At 39.7% G+C, this 21,122-nt stretch overlaps 2 protein-coding genes across 5 annotated transcripts; both read left to right on the plus strand.

The window, feature by feature from the left end:
- The first annotated feature begins 742 nt into the window (after positions 1-742).
- On the plus strand, positions 743-9,630 carry LOC129189370 (transcription factor 7-like 1-A). 2 transcript variants are annotated; one of them, XM_054791019.1, is made up of 8 exons: positions 743-994; positions 3,641-3,712; positions 5,031-5,092; positions 5,172-5,240; positions 5,316-5,472; positions 5,551-5,658; positions 5,735-5,771; positions 7,532-9,630. In XM_054791019.1, exons 1-8 carry the CDS (start codon positions 860-862, stop codon positions 7,846-7,848), a joined length of 957 nt encoding a protein of 318 aa, XP_054646994.1. In that variant the 5' UTR covers positions 743-859; the 3' UTR covers positions 7,849-9,630. The 2 variants fall into 2 exon arrangements, with proteins under 2 accessions (XP_054646994.1, XP_054646995.1); XM_054791020.1 differs by lacking the exons at positions 743-994; positions 3,641-3,712 and adding an exon at positions 4,422-4,531.
- Positions 9,631-10,845: 1,215 nt separating this feature from the next.
- Positions 10,846-14,901, plus strand: LOC129189093 (lymphoid enhancer-binding factor 1-like). 3 transcript variants are annotated; one of them, XM_054790420.1, is made up of 8 exons: positions 10,846-10,953; positions 12,216-12,287; positions 12,424-12,485; positions 12,567-12,635; positions 12,718-12,877; positions 12,958-13,065; positions 13,164-13,200; positions 14,502-14,901. In XM_054790420.1, exons 2-8 carry the CDS (start codon positions 12,249-12,251, stop codon positions 14,573-14,575), a joined length of 549 nt encoding a protein of 182 aa, XP_054646395.1. In that variant the 5' UTR covers positions 10,846-10,953; positions 12,216-12,248; the 3' UTR covers positions 14,576-14,901. The 3 variants fall into 3 exon arrangements, with proteins under 3 accessions (XP_054646395.1, XP_054646393.1, XP_054646394.1); XM_054790418.1 differs by lacking the exon at positions 10,846-10,953 and adding an exon at positions 11,418-11,564; XM_054790419.1 differs by lacking the exon at positions 10,846-10,953 and adding an exon at positions 11,418-11,438.
- Positions 14,902-21,122: the final 6,221 nt, after the last annotated feature.

Genomic DNA, 21,122 nt, shown 5'->3' on the forward strand with positions numbered 1-21,122 from the left:
AATTAGCTTCGAGTCGAAATTCAAATAGGGTAGCCTCCAAGCTAGCAATCTGTCTAGCTAACAAATCGTAAGGCTAACTAGCTAAACAAGTCATTTTTAAACAGGTAAACTCTACTTTCAAAATGAAAACTTAATGTTAAAACCTTCAAATAGTTTCACACTTTTTAAAATGGACTGATGTACATATACATACTGATATATGACGTTGCTGTAGATCAATCTTTCTGGAAAGTTACGATGTGCGGATCGATACTGAAATATCGATATCACCGATACCAGCTCTTTAGGCTCTAAATTTGGAATTAAAATATCCATATTTAGATACTTCAGTCATTTGAGGTAATGTATATCATTAACAAGGGCATATTGGACAGTAGCTAAATTATTCAGAGTGAGTCTAAAAGATATGCAGTTGTTTAACATAAATAAATAAATAACTAATGTGTTATATTCTTTGTTTCATGAGTTATGCTATGATTTCAGATACATTACTTTTTAAAATTTACCGGACACTTTAAGTGTATTTGCACAAAATATTGGTATCGCAGATACCAGGCTGAATTTTGCTCAGTAACGAATCGGCAAACAAATAACTGGTATCACACATCACTACCTGAAAGGTCTAGTCGATGGACGCTCAGACGACGCTCTAATGTTCTAATGGCGCCGCCCACTGGCCAACCAATGGTAGGCCGCGTAAAGAGTTCGTTAAAAAAAAAGTCACGTGAGTGTATATGACGACCCAAAGACGAATAAGAAATAAGTTATTTTTCGAACTTCATAGTGTGAACGTTATTTTTATGATTCGTCGCAACAATCACTCGCGACAAGATAAAACTTTGACCAACTAAACATTACGATGGAGAACGTGAGTGAACCTGACTGGGATTCCATTTTAGAGCTAATTGATGAGGAGTTGGGCACAATAAGCACTTTCAAAAGTGCTCCTTATCCTCAGTGTGATCATGCAGGCCTCCATGAGCATTATCAGCAGGTAAGTTGAAGAATATAGTAATGTACGTTTTGTCAAAGTTGCAGTGGAAAGTGTTTACTATACGTGATATCCGTTGCTCGACTTCTTCATTAGCTTTTTTAGATAGTTTACTCATGGTTATACCGTCTTTGGTTACTTGAAGAGCACCCAACCTCGTCACGAGGCTGTAGAACCATGTTACATTAATATAAGCAATCAACTATCATCGTTTTATAACGATGTGCTATGATTAAATATTTGGATGATAATAGCAAACCTTGAAAAAGTCGTACTGCAATAATGATATAAGTACTTCATAGTATATAGTACAAAATGTTCCCAGAATGTGCTATGTACAATACACAAACACATAAATGAGTACAGTACACCCCGCACACTTTTGTCAATATTTTATTATATCTTTTCAGGGGACGATATAAAGTAGTCAGTGTACAGCTTGTGTGGCCACCATTATTTTCCAGCACTGCCTTAACTCCTTGCACTCCACCTTCTGTCTGAGGATTCCCCACAGATGCTCAATAGGGTGTAGGCCCAGACACATGCTTGGCCAGTCCATCAGCTTGACCCTCAGCTTCTGTAGCAATGCAGTGGTCGACTTGGAGGTGTGCTTGGAGTCATTGTCATGTTGGAATACTGCCCTGTGTCCCAGCGTCCAAAGGAAGGGCAGTTATTTTGAGGGGACAGGAAATTCACACTGTTAAGCAAGCTGTAAAGTGACTACTTTACATCGCCTCCAACTGTCTTTTCTTCAGTGTTGTCCCATGAAAAGATATAACATGTTTGCAGAAATATGAGGGGTGTACAGCCTCAGGATAGTGTACTCAACTGCAGAGGGTACAGGGAGTTTATTAGATGTATGTTTTTTTAAAATGATAATGTTTCATTTTTAAACATATTGAAGACGTTCCTTGTGTTATGTCAAATATGTAAACACAACATACATATGTATATATGTATATTAAGGCTGTACAATGATATAAAAAAATTGTAATCCTAGTTAATCACGTTTTCAAATTAATTATGATTAATCACCATTCGCAGTTATGTGTGAAATATGCCCATTCTTTTTTATGTACAAAAATGTAATGACAGGGCACAGTTATATACTGCTCAAAAAAATTAGAGGAACACTTCGAAAACACATCAGATCTAAACTGGGGGGAAATGATCTTGAATATCTTTCCTGATAATAAGTGGGTGACTTATTAGTAACAAAACGATGCCACATAATTTGATAGAAATGAAAATGATCACCCTATATAGGGGGAAAATCAAAAAATGATGCAGCAGACTGGTCCATTTTGCCAAAATGTCATTGTAGCAACTCAAAATGATTCTCAGTAGTTTGTGTGGCCCCCACGTGCTTGTACGCATGCCTGCCAACGTCGGTGCATGCTCCTAACGAGACTATGGATGGTGTCCTGGGGGATCTCCTCCCAGATCTGGACCAGGGCATCTATGAGCTCCTGGACAGTCTGAGGAGCAACCTGGCGGCGCCGGATGGACCTAAACATAATGTCCCAGAGGTGTTCTATTGGGTTTAGGTCAGGTGAACGTGGGGGCCAGTCAATGGTATCAATTCCTTCATCCTCCAGGAACTACCTGCATACACTAGCCACATGAGGTCGGGCATTGTCGTGGACCAGGAGGAACCCAGGTCCCACTACACCAGCGTAGGTTCTGACAATGGGTCCAAGGATTTCATCCCGATACCTAATAGCAGTCAGGGTACCATTATCTAACCTGTAGAGGTCTGTGCGTCCTTCCAGGGATATGCCTCCCCAGACCATCACTGACCCACCACCAAACCGGTCATGCTGAATGATGTTGCAGGCAGCATAACGTTCTCCACGGCATCTCCGGACCCTTTCACCTCTGTCGCATGTGCTCAGGTTGAACTTGCTCTCATCAGTGAAGAGCACAGGGCACCAGTGGTGTAGTTGCCAATTCTGGTGGTCTATGGCAAATGCCAATCGAGCTCTACGGTGCTGGGCAGTGAGCACAGGGCCCACTACAGGACGTCGGGCCCTCAGGCCACCCTCATGGAGCCTGTTTCTGATTGTTTAGTCAAACATTCACACCAGTGGCCTGCTGGAGGTCATTTTGTAGGGCTCTGGCAGTGCTCATCCTGTTCCTCCTTGCACAAAGGAGCAGATATCAATCCTGCTGAGGGTTGAAGGGCCTTCTATGGCCCTGTCCAGCTCTCCTGGAGTAAGTACCTGTCTCCTGGAATCTCCTCCATGCGTCCAGGTACCGCAGTGATGCCCTGGTCCAGATCTGGGAGGAGATCCTCCAGGACACCATCCGTAGTCTCATTAGGAGCATGCCCCGACGTTGTCAGGCATGCGTACAAGCACGTGGGGGCCACACAAACTACTGAGAATCATTTTGAGTTGCTACAATGACATTTTAGCCAAATGGACCAGTGTGCTGCATCATTTTTCACTTTCATTTTTGGGGTGTCTTTGATTTCCCCCCTCTATAGGGTGATCATTTTCATTTCTATCAAATTATGTGGCATCCTCAAGAATCATCCCCTGCTGTGTCAGGAGTTTGACAGCCCTGATGATAATATTGTAGTACATTGCAATATATATACATTTGTAATATACATCCATAATATCTTCTTCTGGTGGTTGTCCGCAGCATCTGTGGCAGGAACCTCCACACATTCAGAGAATGGAGTCCATCGGTCACTTTCCTGCTCCTCTGCAAACAGTAAGTCTCTCACTTATTTAACAATACAGTGTTGTGAAAAAGTGTTTGTCCCCTTCCTGATTTCTTTTTTTTGTTGTTGCATGTTTGTGTTTGTGTTTCAGATCATCAAACAAATTTAAATATTAGTCAATTAAAGACAAAATGCAGTTTTGTATTTTTCAAATGAAACTTTTTATTAGAGAGAAAAAATTCAAACCTACATTGCTCTGTCAAAAAGTGATTACCCCCCTGTTACAACATAATTAAGATTAATTGAGATCTATCAGTCTGGAAAAGTTTGTAAAGCAATTTCTAAAGCTTTGGGACTCCAGCGAACCACAATGAGAGCCATTACCACAAATGGCGAAAACACAAAACTTCCCCGGAGTGGCATGCCAACCAAAATGACCCCAATTTTGCCAGAAAAGACCTTTGGGCAAATACTCCGTGGTTTGACGAGACAAAAGTTGAACTTTTTAGAAAGCGTGTGTCCCATTACATCTGGCGTAAAGGTAACGCTGCATTTCAGAAAAAGAGCATCATAAGATATGGTGGTGGTAGTGTGATGGTCCTGGGCTATTTTGCTCTTCAGGACCTGGAAGACTTGCTGTGATAAATGGAACCATGAATTCTGCTGTCCACCAAAAATCCTGAAGGCATATGTCCGGCCATCTGTTGGTGACCTCAAGCTGAAACCAAATTGGGTTCTGCAGTAGGACAATGATCCAAAACACACCAGAAAGTCCACCTCTGAATGAATAGCTGAAGAAAAAGAAAATGAAGACTTCGGAGTGGCCTAGTCAAAGTCCTATTGAGATGCTGTGGTGTGACCTTAAAAAGGTGGTTCATGCTGGAAAACCCTCCAATGTGGTTACAACAATTCCGCAAATATGAGTCGGCCAAAATTCCTCCACAGCACTGTAAGAGACTCATTGCTCATCATTATCGCAAACACTTGATTGCAGTTTTTTTTTTGCTGCTAAGGGTGGCCCAACCAGTTATTAGGTTTAGGGGCCAATCACTTTTTCACACAGGACCATGTAGGTTTGGATTTTTTTCTCCCTTAATAATAAAGGTTTCATTTAAAAACTGCTCTTTGTGATCAGCTGTGTTGTCATTGACTAAATTGTTTGATTGTTTGATGCTCGGAAACATTTATGCAAACATGCAAAAAAATAAGAAATCAAGAATGGGCCAAACACTTTTTCACACCACTGTACACACACTAACACTTGAACAAATATCACGTATGCATGTTCAATGATCATAAAAATGGCATTTATTACAGCTGAAATGCTGCCACCTGTTGGACATATGACAACATTGTGTGTGTCAATAGGTCTGTTGTGCCCCTCTGGTGATCCAGCCAGAGGTCATCAGCCAAAATCCTGTTGGGGTCATGTAAGTAACACACACTGCTATTTAGACACACCCAACACACCTACTGTTGTCTAGTGTGTGTGTGTGTGTCTGTTTGCAGGAACAGTCAGCTGCGTTATGATTATGGACCTTGCATGTTCTCCTCCCCACTTGCTCCAGACTCATCAAAGTAAGATTTGACAACAAGGTGTCCTACCTTACACGTCCACACGGAGGCAACACATGCTCACGTTATCTGTTGTAGGAGAAAGAGGAAGCCAGTGACCCACGGGGATGGCAGACCCTATATTAAAAAGCCACCCAACGCTTTCATGTTATTCATGAAAGAACAGAGGCCTATTGTGAAGGCCAACTTTATTAATAAAGACAGCGCAACAATTAACAAAGTCCTGGGCCAAATGGTTAGTGCATTGTGTTATCAGTGTTGTTGTGTTGCTTTTCATTGCATTGTGTACTGAAAGTGTGGTGATGTTCCACAGTGGAAGTCGCTGACACAAACGGAGCAGGAGAAATACTTCCGGGAAGCTGAGTCACTCAACCAGATACATGCGAGCAAGTACCCACAATGGTCCTGCAGAGATAACTATGTATGTCTCACACACACCTGAGCACAGTCTTGGACGCAACAAGTTAATATTTGATGCAACATTTGTTTGTGTGTAGGGCAAAAAGAAGAAGCGGAAGTGGGGCAACAGAGCAAGTATGCTTTTTTTTTCCTATTTGTAAGCTTTTTTATTAATTAGTTTGCACACCATCCACTACACCTGCACCATGTCATGACATCAAACACAAAAGCATGATTGAAAAATTCAGCCTCTACAAGGACAACAAAATAAATGTTGTACATACCATTTGCACTACACTGTAATAGGTTTTTCTAAGCACATGTGGCATCCATCCTCAAAATGTCATAGGAATCAGGGCATAATTCTGCAAGAAACTGGCATACAAAACAAGAAATCTTGCCGTCACAGTATCACACCCAGCAAAGGTAACAATTCTCATGTTTTATTTCACCTTGACTTATGAATATGTACAAGGGATGCTCCGATCAGGGTTTTGTGCTGCCGATTCCAATACCGATTCTCCAGAACTGAGATCGGCCGATATCGATCACATGGATTAATTGTACATTTTTCAGTTTATTTATGAGTGCTATTGGCCAGGGGTGCCGTATAAAGGGCAAAAGTCAAGTAAATTCCAAGGTCCCTTGACTGCCAAGGGGCCCAGAAAATAGGTAATTGTTAATAACATTAGTAGAAGGGGGGGCAGCATGATTTTTTTTCATGGGACCCAGAATTCCTGGCTGCACCCCTGCTACTGGCTATATGATATGAAAAAAGGAACCATAAAATCACCTTGATTTAGACAAAAACATCCTCCTTAAACTTCCAGAGGATGAGACGCCTTCTTTAAGGAGACTTTGGCGCCCGGTTTCCTCCCACATTCCAAAAACATGCATGTTAGGTTAATTGGCGACTCTAAATTGTCCATCGGTATGAATGTGAGTGTGAATGGTTGTTTGTCTATATGTGCCCTGCGATTGGCTGGCGACTAGTCCAGGGTATACCCCGCCTCTCACCCGAAGGATGGATAGATTAGCCGTTTGACTGTCACACACATACAGGTGAGTAGCTGCGTAGCTGTTGTTTGACGTGAGCTGCTGTGAGCAAAAGTCATGAAACCTTTTATTATTAAGGGAGAAAAAAATCCTGTTAAAACATAACTAATTTAGGTCTATCTGGGAAAGGTTCTAAAGCAATTTCTAAAGCTTTGGGACTCCAACGAACCACAGTGAGAGCCATTATCCACCAATGTCATGGAACAGTGGTGAACCTTCCCATGAGTGCCAGGCCAACCAAAATTATCCCAAGAGTGTAGCCACAACTCATCCAAGAGGTCACAAAAGACCCCACAACAACATCCAAAGAACTGCAGGCCTCACTTGCCTCAGTTAAGGTCAGTGTTCATGACTCTACCATAAGAAAGACACTGGGCAAAAATGGCCTGCATGGCAGAGTTCCAAGACAAAACCATTGCTGAACAAAAAGTACATTAAGGCTCGTCTCAATTTTGCCAGAAAACATCTTGATGATCCCCAAGACCTTTGGGCAAATACTCCGTGGTCGTCGTCCAATGAAACAAAAGTTGAACTTTTTGGAAGGTGTGTGTCTCATTACATATAGCATTAAAGTAATGTCGCATTTCAGAAAAAGAACATCATACCAACAGTAAAATGTGGTGGTGGTAGTGTGATGGTCTGTATGTATGATAATGTACAGTATAACACGTATACATTTGAGTCTTCCCTTCCACTTTCTCATGCACTTCTAATCACTGTTAAAGTTAATCGAACTTGTGAGCCTCTCTCCAATCAATACTGATTCCAACAACTGCCCCAAATGGCGTGTAGAATGTTGAAGCAACTGATGAGTATATTTGTGTTACCGTTTGCTGCAGCATCTGCATTAGAGCCCCCATGCCAGGCCCAGACCAGGTGTGTGACGATGGTTCAGACGGTTTGGCTGCAGTCTGTCAGCGATGTCTGCGTCATGCAAGAGGCCTCGCAGGTCAACCTCGCCTTCTCCGCGCTGAGTCCGTCGGAGGCTGGTGCGCAAATGGCGACACCGGCGGAAGCCTTCCCCTCAGCACCGCCAATGCAAACACTTAAAAGAGACAGCACACAGTTGCTCAGTTTTGAAGGTGAGCTCATGATGATGGAGCACCTGGGTGCACTGCCCCCCTCTTCATGGCCTGCCCTGCCCTTTGGCCTTTAGAGTCAGACATTGAGACTTTTACATCGAGACTTTTTTTAAACATGTTGTCTTTTTTAAAAAACTGCATGAAATTAACTTTACCAGCAATACATTTGTAATTTTCTCATGACCCTAATGAAGAGAAGGGGTATAGAAAGGGGATGGATGGATTTCTATTTTATTATCAGTGTTATTGATTGTGGAAAAATTTGAAATTATCCATCCGTTTTCTATTTCTTATCCTCACTCGGTCTCCAATTAACCTAACATGCATGTTTTTGGAATGTGGACGTAAGCCGGAGTACCCACAAACATGCAACTTGCAAATTCCACACAGATGACCAATGGAGGTTCGAAACCCCGATCTTCCAGATCTCCTGAGATCTCCTGACTGTGTGGCAACATGCTAACCACTATTGTAAACAGTATTAATGATTGTGATATAATACTCAAAACAGTGAGTAAGTAAAAAACGTGTATACTACTCACAAAAAGTTAGGGATATTTCGGATACATTTCAGGATGAACCTAAAATAACCTTTAGAGGTGAACTTAATTTGAGCTTCTGTAATTTGTAATGCACATGTCCAACGTGATCAATACTTAACGCAAAACTTGCTGTTCTATAACATAGTTGCGCATATCCCGAACGTTTTATGAGTAGAATATGTTATATATGTATATTATAGACAAATATTTTGATGTAACAGTGGTATTAATGATTGTTAATGATTGAAAGTGGAACAAGTAGTAATATTCTGTAAATTCCGATATATAAGCCGCACCCACTAAATTTTGAGGAAAAATCAGATTTGTACATACATATGTAAGTGTGTATAAGGCGCACATGGCCATACAGTAAAATGGTACATTGTGGCGCACATGAGTTTCCTGAGGACCAGGACAAGAGCCAACTGTGAGCTATGATAAAACAAGCTTGTCAACCCATTGCAAATTGCAGGAGGTCATTACTAAATCTAACAGTCTGATTCACGGTGTCATCTTACAAAGAACACTAAACTCATCACACAGCAACTTAACACTCAAAAGGTATACCTCAGAAATATTCAAACATGTACCAATATGAGTTTAAAATAAAAAAAAGCATTTTAAAGTTTACCCATAATGTATTTGGTTTGAACAACGCATTTCAGTGAAGGACAAGCAGCATAGAAAATGGTGGATGGCGCTGCAATGCTGCCTCTGCCCACCAGAGGCAGCCAGAGGACCCAGAGAGAGGCTGACATCATTGCGGCTCCCCAATGCGTTACTCAGATGCAATGTATAATGGGAAAACTAAACTCATACTGGTACATGTTTGTATATTTCTGAGGTTTAACTTTTGAGTGTTAAGTTGCTGTGTGATGAGTTTAGTGTTAGTAAAGTGTTCTTAGTACGATGTCACCACGAGGCAGACTGTTATGTTATGCTGTTGTAAATAATGACCTCCTGCGATTTCCAGTGGGTTGAAAAGCTCATTGTGAGTGCACTGATAGCTCGTGATTGGCTCCCGCCAAAGAAAGCGTTTCCTCACTGACTCGTGAGTGGCACAGTGTTTAAACAATTAGTAGTAGTTCTGTAGTAGAGGAAATGTCACGAGGTTACAATTTAGCCATAAATTAGCTGCACCACTGTATAAGTTGCAGTGTTCAAAGATCAATAAAAAGGAGCGGGTTATACACCGGAATTTATGGTATTCTTTTTAAGAGTTGGGGCACTTTAGAGTCAGGTCAGACAATCCTTTAATATTTTTTATTACATTTTTATCAGATGTGTGTGTTCTTTATGCTGTGTGTGGTCAAATAAACAAAGACAAAACATGCAATGACTGGATATTCATATCTGTACTCATCATCAGCAGTATATCATACTGTAATCATTAAACTTATTGGTTTATACAACACAGTAATTGTCTCCTTTACTCAACAGGATCTCAAATAACAAAAATCCACTTTATAACAAAATGCTGTTGCAGCAAAAATGAAATAAAAAAAAAAAAACATGATTGTCAACTTTGCTACTAAAATAAACCATATAGCAGAGAAATACACCCTTGCATACATATATATATATATATACACATATACATATATATACACAATACACACCTGATCAAAATCTTAAGACCAGTTGAAAAATTGCTAGAAATTGCATTTTGCACATTTGGATCTTGAGGTTTTAAGTAGAGCTACAATATGCAAAAGCAAGAAGGCGGAGTGTCATAAGTCATTTATTGAAAACAACAAACTGAAATAGACAATTTATCAGCTGATCAAAAGTTTAAGACCAGTGCTCAAAAAATAAATACTCTCCAAACCAGAACAAAAAATGTTCTCAGTAGGACTCAGTAATGAGTAGCTCCACCGTTCTTGTTAATCACTTCAAAAATTGGTTTGGGCATGCTTGATGCGAGTGTTTCCAGGAGGCTTGTGGGAACATTGCTCCTAGTGGTAAAGATGGGCATCAACTGTCTGGAACTGATGACCATTTTTATAAACTTCCCTTGCCATCCATCACCAAATGTTCTCTATGGGATTTAAATGAGGGGAACATGCAGGATGGTCCAAAAGAGTGATGTTATTCTCTCTGAACAAGTCCTTGGTCAAGCGAGCATTGTGAACTGCAGCGTTGTCCTGCTGAGAAAACCCAGCTGTTAACACACAGACGAGGGCCCTCAGGCATGAGGACACTGATGGATGGAATACAGGGGACACCGCATATCTGGTGCCAACGGAATCATTCATCCATCAAAAAACAAGCAAAAATTTACCTGCGGGGACAAAAAAGTCCTTAGCGACCTCAGAGGGTTAATCCTGAGACCCAGAAATGCATTTCTGTCTTCTGTAAGGGAATAGTGTTTCACATCTTTGTTTCAAATACAAGAAGAAAAACGCCTTCTTGCAGTATCAGTCATGATATTCATAAGACGAAATGGTTTAAGAGGATTAAAGCAGCAACATGTAAAATGTAGTTTATTTAACCAACATACTACAGCCATTTATTCAGTTATTCCCATATGATGGAGTGATTATGGTGGTATTTGAATTGGTGATTAGTGCCATCTAGTGGTGACGGCGCACATTGCACCTAAACTACTGAACAACTTTTAATGAATCACCATGAAATGTAAGTAGAAAATGTTGGAAATTAACTTCTTTAATTCGATTCTTTCACATCGTCAGTACATCGCATCTTGATTAAATTAGTTTCGAGTTGAAATTTGACTGGAGTACAAGCTCGGTAGCTTGCTAGGTAGCAGAGTGTCAGGCTAACTAGCTAAACGAGTCATCTTCAAACAGATAAACTCCGCCTAAAACATGGATAACACATAATGTTGCGACGCGTAAAACCGTGTCAGACTTCTTAAAATGGACTGATGTATGTACAATTGATCCAGAATCTTCTAGTAACGGACGCCCAGACAACGTTTACTGGCGCCGTCTACTGGCCAACCAATGATAGGAAGCGTAAAGAGTTCGTTAAAAAAGTCACGTGACTGTATATGACCAATCAAAAACGAATAAGACCGTTATTTTTTTAACTTCTTGAACGTTATTTTACGATTCGTCTCCTTAAGATCGGCGGGCCAACTAAACCTAACGATGGCGAACGTGAGTGAAACTGACTGGGATTGTGTTATGGAACTAATTGACGATGAGATGGGCAAAACAAGCGCACTCCAAAGTGCTGCTTGTCCCCAGTATGATCATGCAGGCCTCCATGAGTATTATCAGCAGGTAAGATGAAGAATATAGAAATGTAAGTTTTGTCAAAGTTGCAGTGAAAAGTCTTCATTATACGTGATATCCGTTACTCGACTTCCCCATGACTTTTTCAAGATTCATATGCATAGTTTTACAGTCATTGATTACTTGAAGGGCACTCAAACTAGAAAGGTTGAAGAACCATGTTAAATTAATATAAATAATCAAATACAATCGTTTTCTAAAGATGTGCTATGATTAGATATTTGGATGATAATAGCAAACCTTGAAAAAGCAATAATGATGTAAGTATTTCCTAGTATTCAGTATGTGTGCATCTGTCCAAAATGTGCCCAGAATGTACTAAACATAAAAATAAATAGGTTCAATACGATTGAATTAGTTCATGGACAAAGTTATACGTTACGTGACATCACTTGCATTAATATTGATTACATTTGAGGATAAAAACAAACCATAACTGAAGGGAATATGTTAGCATGTTCTCATTAAACTATAAAGCTTTACAGAACACCAGGAACATTTCAATAAAAAGTCAAGAATCGTGCCCGGCTGTGTCAGTTAGAAGTTTGACAATGATAATGATGATAATGTTGTAATACATTGCAATATATACATCCGTAATATGCATCCATAATCTCTTCTTCTGGTGGTTCTCCACAGCATCTGTGGCAGGAACCTTCACACATTGGGAGAATGGAGTCCACCAGTCACTTGGCTGCTCCTCTGCATACAGTAAGACCCTCACTTACTCAACAATACACACAAAAACACTTATCACATATGCATGACATGATCATAAAAATGGCATTTATTACAATTTGAATGCTGCCACCTGCTGGACATATGACAACATTGTGTGTGTCAATAGGTCTGTTTTGCCCCTCTGGTGATCCAGCCAGAGGTCATCAGCCAAAATCCTGTTGGGGTCATGTAAGTAACACACACTGCTATTTAGACACACCCAACACACCTGCTGTTGTCTAATGTGTGTGTGTGTGTGTCTGTTTGCAGGAACAGTCAGCTGCTTTATGATTATGGACCTTGCTCCTACTCCTCCCCACTTGCTCCAACCTCATCAATGTAAGCTTTGACAACAAGATGTCCTACCTTACACGTCCACACGGAGGCGACACATGCTCACATTGTCTTTTTTTGTGTTTAGGAGGAGAAAGAGGAAGCCTGCGACCCAGGAGGATGGCAGGTCATATATTAAAAAGCCCCCCAACGCCTTCATGGTGTTCATGAAGGAACAGAGACCGATTGTGAAGGCCAAGTTTGTCAATAAAGACAGCGCAAATGTCAACAAAGTCCTGGGCCAGATGGTGAGTGTGTTGTGTTATCAGTGTTGTCTTGTGTTACTCTTCATTGAGTTGTGTACTGATAACGTGCTGATGTTCCACAGTGGAAGTCGCTGACAAGGATGGAGCAGGAGAAATACTTCCAGGAAGCTGAGTCACTCAACCAGATACACGCAAGCATGTATCCCCATTGGTCCTGCAGAGATAACTATGTATGTCTCTCTGTCTTGCACACACACACACACACACACCTGAGTCCGGTCTTGGATGCAACAAGCCAACATTTGATGCAACATTTGTTTGTGTGCAGGGCAAAAAGAGGAAGAGGAATTGGGGCAAAACAGCAAGTAAGATGCCTTTTTTTCATTTTCCTGATTTTTTAATTAGTTTGTACATCACCTGATATATTAGGTACACCTGCACCAAGTCATGACATCAAACGCAAGAGCCCTATAAGAAATGTAGCCTTTACAAGGATAACAAGAGAAATGATGTACATTTTTATACTATTCGCACCAGGATGTAATTAATAGGCTTTGCTAAGCACATGTGCCATCCGTCCCCAAGATTTCGTAGGAATCAGGGCTGTCGTTTTTGCATAATTCTGCAACAAACTGGCATAAAAAAACATAAAAAAAATAAATAAAATATGGCACTCAGCACAGGTAGTAATTACATTCACTTAACAATATGTACCTTATTTAGTGACATGAGATGCACTCTCAGTCTGATCCAGTGCGCTTCTACACTACAAACTTCAACCGTTGCAATAACAAGAATAGCATGAATGCCCCAATTACCGCCTGGATTCAATTACCCGACGAATCTCGAAGCCAGCATGTTCTTTTTTATGAACTCCACAAGATGGCAGTAGCTGCACTTGAAGTATCATGAGCGGTCAGCATCCAGCAGCTTTATCTACCTCTGCATGCGCTTTAAATTGTTGCTACACCGCTGTTGTGTGAAACTCATGCGTGCTATACTTGGCAAACTGTTGTTTATAGTGAACTCCCCAAGTGTATTAATGCTGGCTGAGCATTTATCACACTCCTTTCTGCTGTTACAACATTGGTTCTGTTGCTGCTGTATTATGCAAAATACAGCTTTGATTGGAAAGTAACTACTTATTTTTAAATGCTGATAATGCATTCATCAACTATAATTTTTACGAGAAATGGATATGAGAGGAAAGTGTTTAGTGTGGGGATTTATTTAAAATTCCATATGGACACCAGAATTGGCTACCAGCTTCTCAAACCAGCCAGAAATATCCTCAGTTGATTTCACTAGAAAGTCTTGCCAGATAGTAAGACGTTCAGCCATGCTTGTAAGGTCCCAAATTTTCAACCCAATAATCATCTTAAAGGAAGTAGATTAAAGAACACAAGCAATTCCAATGAATAAAGATGCTTTAAAATAGGGAGTTACTTTTCAACCACCCAGTATATGTATAATCATGTATAGCAAGTATATGTTTGCGTTTTCCTTTCCACTCTCTCATGCACTCCTAGTCATTGTTAAAGTTACAAAAATAACTTTTTCAATTTTCAATGATTTCAATGAATGCCTGATTCCAATGAACGCCCTGTCGTTCTTGCGCTTTACACTGACGCTGACATGTATATTTGTGTATTGATGTTTGCTGCAGCATCCACATCAGACACCCAGGCACAGAAGCACGTGTGTGACGATGGTTCAGCCGTTGTTGCTGCAGTCTTGTAGTGACGTCTGCATCATCCGGGACGCCGCGGAGGTCAATCTGGCCTTCTCCACGCTGAGTCTGTTGGAGGTCTGTGCGTAAATGGCGACTGTGGCAGAAGCCTCCCCCTCAGCGCCGCCAACACAAGCACTCAACTGAGACAGCAGGACACAGTTGCTCAGTTTTAAAGGTGAGCTGAGGATGATGGAGCACCTGGATGCCCTGCCGCCCTATTCATGGCCTGCCCTGCCCTTTGGCCTTCAGTGTCAGAGACTTTTTTATGCTCATCATAATGATTGTAATATAATAGTACAAAAAAGTAATAGTGAGTAAAAAATATACATTAAAAAAAAATCCTATATACCGTATATATATAAATGTGTATATATATATATATATATATATATATACACATACACACAGTATATATATATATATATCTTTTTTAGATACTTTTTAATATTTTATTACATTTTAATTAGATGTGTGTGTGTTCTTTATGCCGTGTGTGGTGTAAATAAACAAAGACAAAACATACGATGAGTGGATATTCATGTCGCTGTCACTGAAAATAGTTCAATCTTGATCTCCACGTAATATATAACTTCTTGGTTGATATAATGCACACAAACAAACACATTAGTCATTGTCTCCATTAATCAGAAGGATCTAAAGTAATCTAAAAGAAAACACACAAACTGAAGAATGGATTTCATAAACATGATTGTCACCTTTGCTAATAAACAATAACTTCCCATATTTGCAAATTTTTATCTTAATTATACATACAGTATATGTATATGTGTGTCTGTACTGTGGTGTGAAAAAGTGTTTGCCCCCTTCCTGATATCTTATTTTTTGCATGCTTGTTACACTTAAATGTTTCAGATCATCAAACAAATGTAATTAATAATTAATGACAACACAACTGAACACAAAATGCAGTTTTTAAATAAAACTTTTTATAAGGGACAAAAAAATTCCAAACCTGCATGGCCCTGTGTGAAAAAGTGATTGCCCCCACCACCTGTTAAAACATAATTAAGTGAGAGTTATCAGTCTGGAAAAGGGTATTTATTTTATATTTCTAAAGTTTTGGGACTCCAGCGAACCACAGTGAGAGCCATTATCCACAAATGGCCAAAACATGAAACACTGGTGAACCTTCCCAGGAGTGGCTGGCCAACCAAATTTACACCAAGAGTGCAGAGACAACTCATCCATTGTATATATTGTCTAAGCAAAAACAGTGGCATCATTGAATCAAATGAGCATTTAGAGGGTTAAGAAAAAAAGTAGAAAAATTATGAATCTGTTATGTTTTTATTGCAGTTTTTGAGAGTAAACTTTTTTGTCCTCTAGGGACCCAAAGGTGTGGGACATTTGACGTGTGCGTCCGGTTGACCTAGGAACAAATTTTGAATTTTAGGATTTTTCATGGAAAAAAAACATGCCGTATGGACTAACACAATCAAAGTCATGAGCAAAAAACAAGCCAAAATTTACCCGCAAAGACAAAAAAAAAGTCCTTAGGGACCCCAGAGGGTTAAACCAGACATAAACCTGATGATCTACTCATCAGATCATCAACCTGCAATATCAAATCCATTTCTGTCTTCTGTAAGCACATAGTGTTTCACAGCCTTATTTCAAATAGGAAAACTGCTTCTATTAGTTCATTTAACCAACATACTGCCGCTATTTATTCAGTTCTTCCCATACAATGGAGTGATATGGTGGTTACTGTTCAACAGTGTAAGGGCAGCCATTTGACCTGGTTATTTAGTACCATCTTGTGGTGATGGCGCACATTACACCTACATTACGGAACAACTCAAATCAAGAATGTAAGTAACAAATGTTGGAAATTAAAGTGGCTTTTTTATTGAAGATGATTCTTTCACCACCCCAGCACATTGCAACTTCTTGATGAAATTAGCTTCGAGTTTAAATTTGACTGAAGTACAAGCTAGGTAGCTTGCTAGCAAGTAGAGTGTCAGGCTAACTAGCTAAACAAGCCAACAGGTAAACTCCACTTTCAACATGGAAATATAATGTTGCTACGCGTAAAATCGTGTCAGACTTTTTAAAATGAACTGATGTATGGAAAATTGATTTATAATGTTCTAGTAATCACGCCCAGACGACGTTCTAATGGCGCCATCTACCGGCCAAACAATGATAGGCAGCGTAAAGTCCGTTAAAATAAATAAGTCACGTGACTGTATATGACCAATCAAACACTAATAAGACAGTTATTTTTTTTAACCTCATGAACGTTATTCTACTACGAAGCCCCGGAGGGGACATGGAGAAAAAAAATCTGATGTGTAAAAAAAAACAAACGAACTTTTGCTTGCAAAAGAGCCTGTGGTAAAGCTGGAAACATTCACATATTCAATCTTCCGGGATCAATAACGCCCAAGTGAATGGTTCTAACACAGCAAGCCATACATATTTCCAACCGTGGCAACACAGACAAACAGCTACAACCCAGTGTTTATCAAAACGAGCCGTCTTCTATGCAGTCTGACTTATATTGATCTCTGTGAGAAGCCGGCAGCGAGACCGGAGCACAGGGACCGTCTACAAATGTCTTCTTTTTCGTCTGTATTATGACGGTTGGCATATGTTGACAACTCCTCAGTAAGACAAGTATCTATTGGCTGTTCTGGAAGGCGATATTTGGCGTCATTGGCTACAAATACATTTACGAAGCAACAAGTTTGTGAAAATGGACTTTTGCATAATTTAGGGCAATTTTTATTAGGTTGTTAATAAATTCACTTCTGTAATGTGTAGGACCACAAAACTCACCTCAATCATCAATGGCCTTCTCCTGTTCATACTACAGCAAAGACTTTGGGAAAATGTGCTTTTAAATAATTTTGGGGAAATTTTATTGTTTAATAAATGCAATTGTGTAACATGTCCGTTCAATAGCTTCACTTGGCCATTGATTTATGAGGTGAATTTTGTGATCTTACGCTTCACAGAAGTGAAGTTATTGAAAGGACATGTGACAGAATTGAATTTATGAGCGATAATTATTATGAAAATTCCCCAAAAATGATTGGATGCACATTTTCAAAACTAATTGCTGTAGTAATACTAGGAAGGAGTCACTGATGTGTGAGGTGAGTTTTGTGGTCCGACACATTACAGAAGTGAATTTATTAACCTAATAAAAATTGTCCTAAATTATGTAAAAGTCCATTTTCACAAACTTGTTGCATTGTATATATTTTGAAGTTCTTAATCAAGGTGTTTTTATTTACTTTTTTAATCTATCAAATTTATGTTAATCTATCATACTTATGTTTTTTTCCTACATCTCTTACAACATCATTTGCAAAAAACATGCAAACTAGCTAACGACGTCATGTATGGCCTTCCAGGACAGCCAATAGATACTTGTCTTACTGAGGAGTTGTCAACATTGATGCCAACCGCCATAATACAGAAGAAAAAGAAGACATTTGTACACGGTCCCTGCGCTCCGGTCTCGCTACCGCCTTCTCACAGACATCAATATAAGTCAGACTGCATAGAAGCCGGCTCGTTTTGATAAATGCTGGGTTGTAGGTGTTTGTTTGTGTTACCACGGTTGGAAATGGGTATAGTTTGCTGTATTAGAACCATTCACTAGGGAGTCATTGATCCCGGAAGTTTGAATATGTGAATATGTTTCCAGCTTTACCACAGTCTCTTTTGCGTTCCCTCGCAAAACAGTGTTGCGTTATCTTGCAAAGGTTTTGCGAGGGAACGCAAAAGTTCGTTTTTTTGTTTTTTTTTACCCATCATATTTTTTTCTCCATGTCCCCTCCGGGGCTCCGTATTTCACGATGTGTCTCCTAACGATTGTCGGGCCAACTAAAAGATGGCGAACGTGAGTGAAATTGCCTGGGATTGTGTTATGGAACTATTTGACGATGAGATGGGGAAAACAAACGCCCTCCAAATTGCTGCTTGTCTGCAGAATGATCATGCAGGCCTCCATGACCATTATCAGCTGGTAAGATGAAGAATATAGAAATTTAAGTTTTGTCAAAATTGCTTTGGAAAGGCTTTACTATACGTGATGTCCGTTGCTCGGCCTCTTCATGACTTTTTCAAGATTCAAATGAAGGGCACCCAACCTAGCCATGAGGCTGCAGGACCATGTTAAATTAATATAAATAATCAAATATCATAGTTTTCTCAAGATGTGCTATGATTAAATATTTTGATGATAATAGCAAACCTTGAAAAAGCCTTACAGCAATAATGATGTAAGTAGGGGAGACTGGGGACGGTTGCAACAAGCCTTATTTGTCTAATCAGTAACATGCTAGAGTGATGACACTCAAACTGCACATGTTCAGTTAGACCCTCTAGTCGCCAAGAAGAAAGCGGCCATATTGCGCATCTGGTCCAGCTTCTATCAAGACAAAGTTGTTTTGGAGGTATGAAAGTAGCTAGTAGTAGTTTTTTCACGAGCTGTATTTTTGTCATACTATCCTAATATTTTGTATGAATTACTCCAAACCTACCTGGTTTGAATGACTGTTTTGTTGACTATTCAGCAACATTGCTTACATTTGTCAATGTCACTGTGGCTAGTTAGCACGTGGGGATTTGTCGTGACTGATACTATGGGGACGGTTGCAACAGTTGCAACTGCTAATATCAAAATAGACTCTGAAGAGGAAGAAGATGTCTGTTTTTTTTCTGTGAGCTAGCAGAAATGCTCTGAGTTCTGCAGAATTGTTCAGAAGCTGCTGGAATAGTTCACAAGACAGCAGATTTGTTGGGGAAGAGGCGAGTGTTGCAGTTTTATTTTTTAAGCATTTGTGTGCCTTTAACAAAACTTAAAAATCAAACTTCATATTCACTGGAGTATTAAAAAATGTGAATTTTGTTCACTAAAACTGTTCACTGTTTGTTCACATGTTCAATAAATGTGTTTGCACTCCAAATTATTCTATTCTTTTTGTCCCAAACTGAAATATTGAGTTTTTATAGCTTCCGTAACATTTGCACATTAACTCAAAGTAGGCCTATTTTTTATACAAAAATAAACTTATTAAATACTTTAATATTGTATACTGTGGTTATTTAAACAAAAAGCATAAAATTTTGGTGAAATGTAATGTTTTTTGATATGTTGCAACCGTTCCTGATCGGTGTTGCAACTGTCCCCAGGTATGGGGTCAGTTGCACCGTCTGAATTTTTTTTATTCAAATAAATATTTTGATTGATATGTTATGTATAAATGTATGTATAAATGGTATGGCTATTTAGCAGACAGATGTAGGTTTACTATGTAAAGATTTGGTGTGCCTAGTCTAAATAATCTCTGAGTAATTGAGAGTAATGTAAAAAGTGTTGCAACTGTCCCCAGTCTCCCCTACTTTCTCCTTTTCAATATGTGTGCATCTGCCCAAAATGTGCCCAGAACCTACTAAAAATAAAAAGGTTTAGGTACGGTTGAATTAGTTCATGGACAAAGTTATACGTTACGTGACATCACTTGCATTGATATTGATTACATTTGAGGATTTAAAAAAAAAAAAACAGAAGTAAATGGAACATGTTAGCACTTTCTCATTAAACTGTAAAGCTTTACAGATGCCGTACCTGGCTAAATGCTAGAGAACCGAGAACACAGTCAAGAATTGCCCCCCCACTGCGTCAGTTAGAAGTTTGACAATCCTGATGATAATGTTGTAGTATGCAATATATACAGTACATCCGTAATACGCATACGCATCCATAATATCTTCTGGTGGTTCTCCACAGCAGCATCAATGTAAGCTGTGACAACATGATGTCCTACCTTACACGTCCACACGGAGGCGACACATGCTCACATTGTCTTTTTTTGTTTTGTTTGGGAGGCGAAAGAGGAAGCCTGCGACCCAGGTGGATGGCAGGCCATATATTAAAAAGCCCCCCAACGCCTTCATGGTGTTCATGAAGAAACAGAAGGCCAAGTTTGTCAATAAAGACAGCGCAGATGTCAGCCAAGTCCAGGGCCACATGGTGAGTGTGTTGTGTTATCAGTGTTGTCGTTGTGTTACTCTTCATTGAGTTGTGTACTGATGGAGTCACTGACAAGGATGGAGCAGGAGAAATACTTCCGGGAAGCTGAGTCACTCAACCAGATACACGCAAGCATGTATCCCCAATGGTCCTGCAGAGATAACTATGTATGTCTCTCTGTCTTGCACACACACACACACACACACACACACACACACACACACACACACACACACACACCTGAGTCCGGTCTTGGATGCAACAAGCCAACATTTGATGCAACATTTGTTTGTGTGCAGGGCAAAAAGAAGAAGAGGAATTGGGGCAAAAAAGTAAGATGCCTTTTTTTCATCTTCATGATTTTTAAAATTAGTTTGTACATCACCTGATATATTAGGTACACCTGCACCAAGTCATGACATCAAACGCAAGAGCCCTATAAGAAATGTAGCCTTTACAAGGATAACAAGAGAAATTATGTACATTTTTATACTATTCGCACCAGGATGTAATTAATAGGCTTTGCTAAGCACATGTGCCATCCG

This window comes from Dunckerocampus dactyliophorus, chromosome 10, assembly GCF_027744805.1.
Source record: "Dunckerocampus dactyliophorus isolate RoL2022-P2 chromosome 10, RoL_Ddac_1.1, whole genome shotgun sequence".
In the NCBI taxonomy this organism is placed as follows: domain Eukaryota; kingdom Metazoa; phylum Chordata; class Actinopteri; order Syngnathiformes; family Syngnathidae; genus Dunckerocampus; species Dunckerocampus dactyliophorus.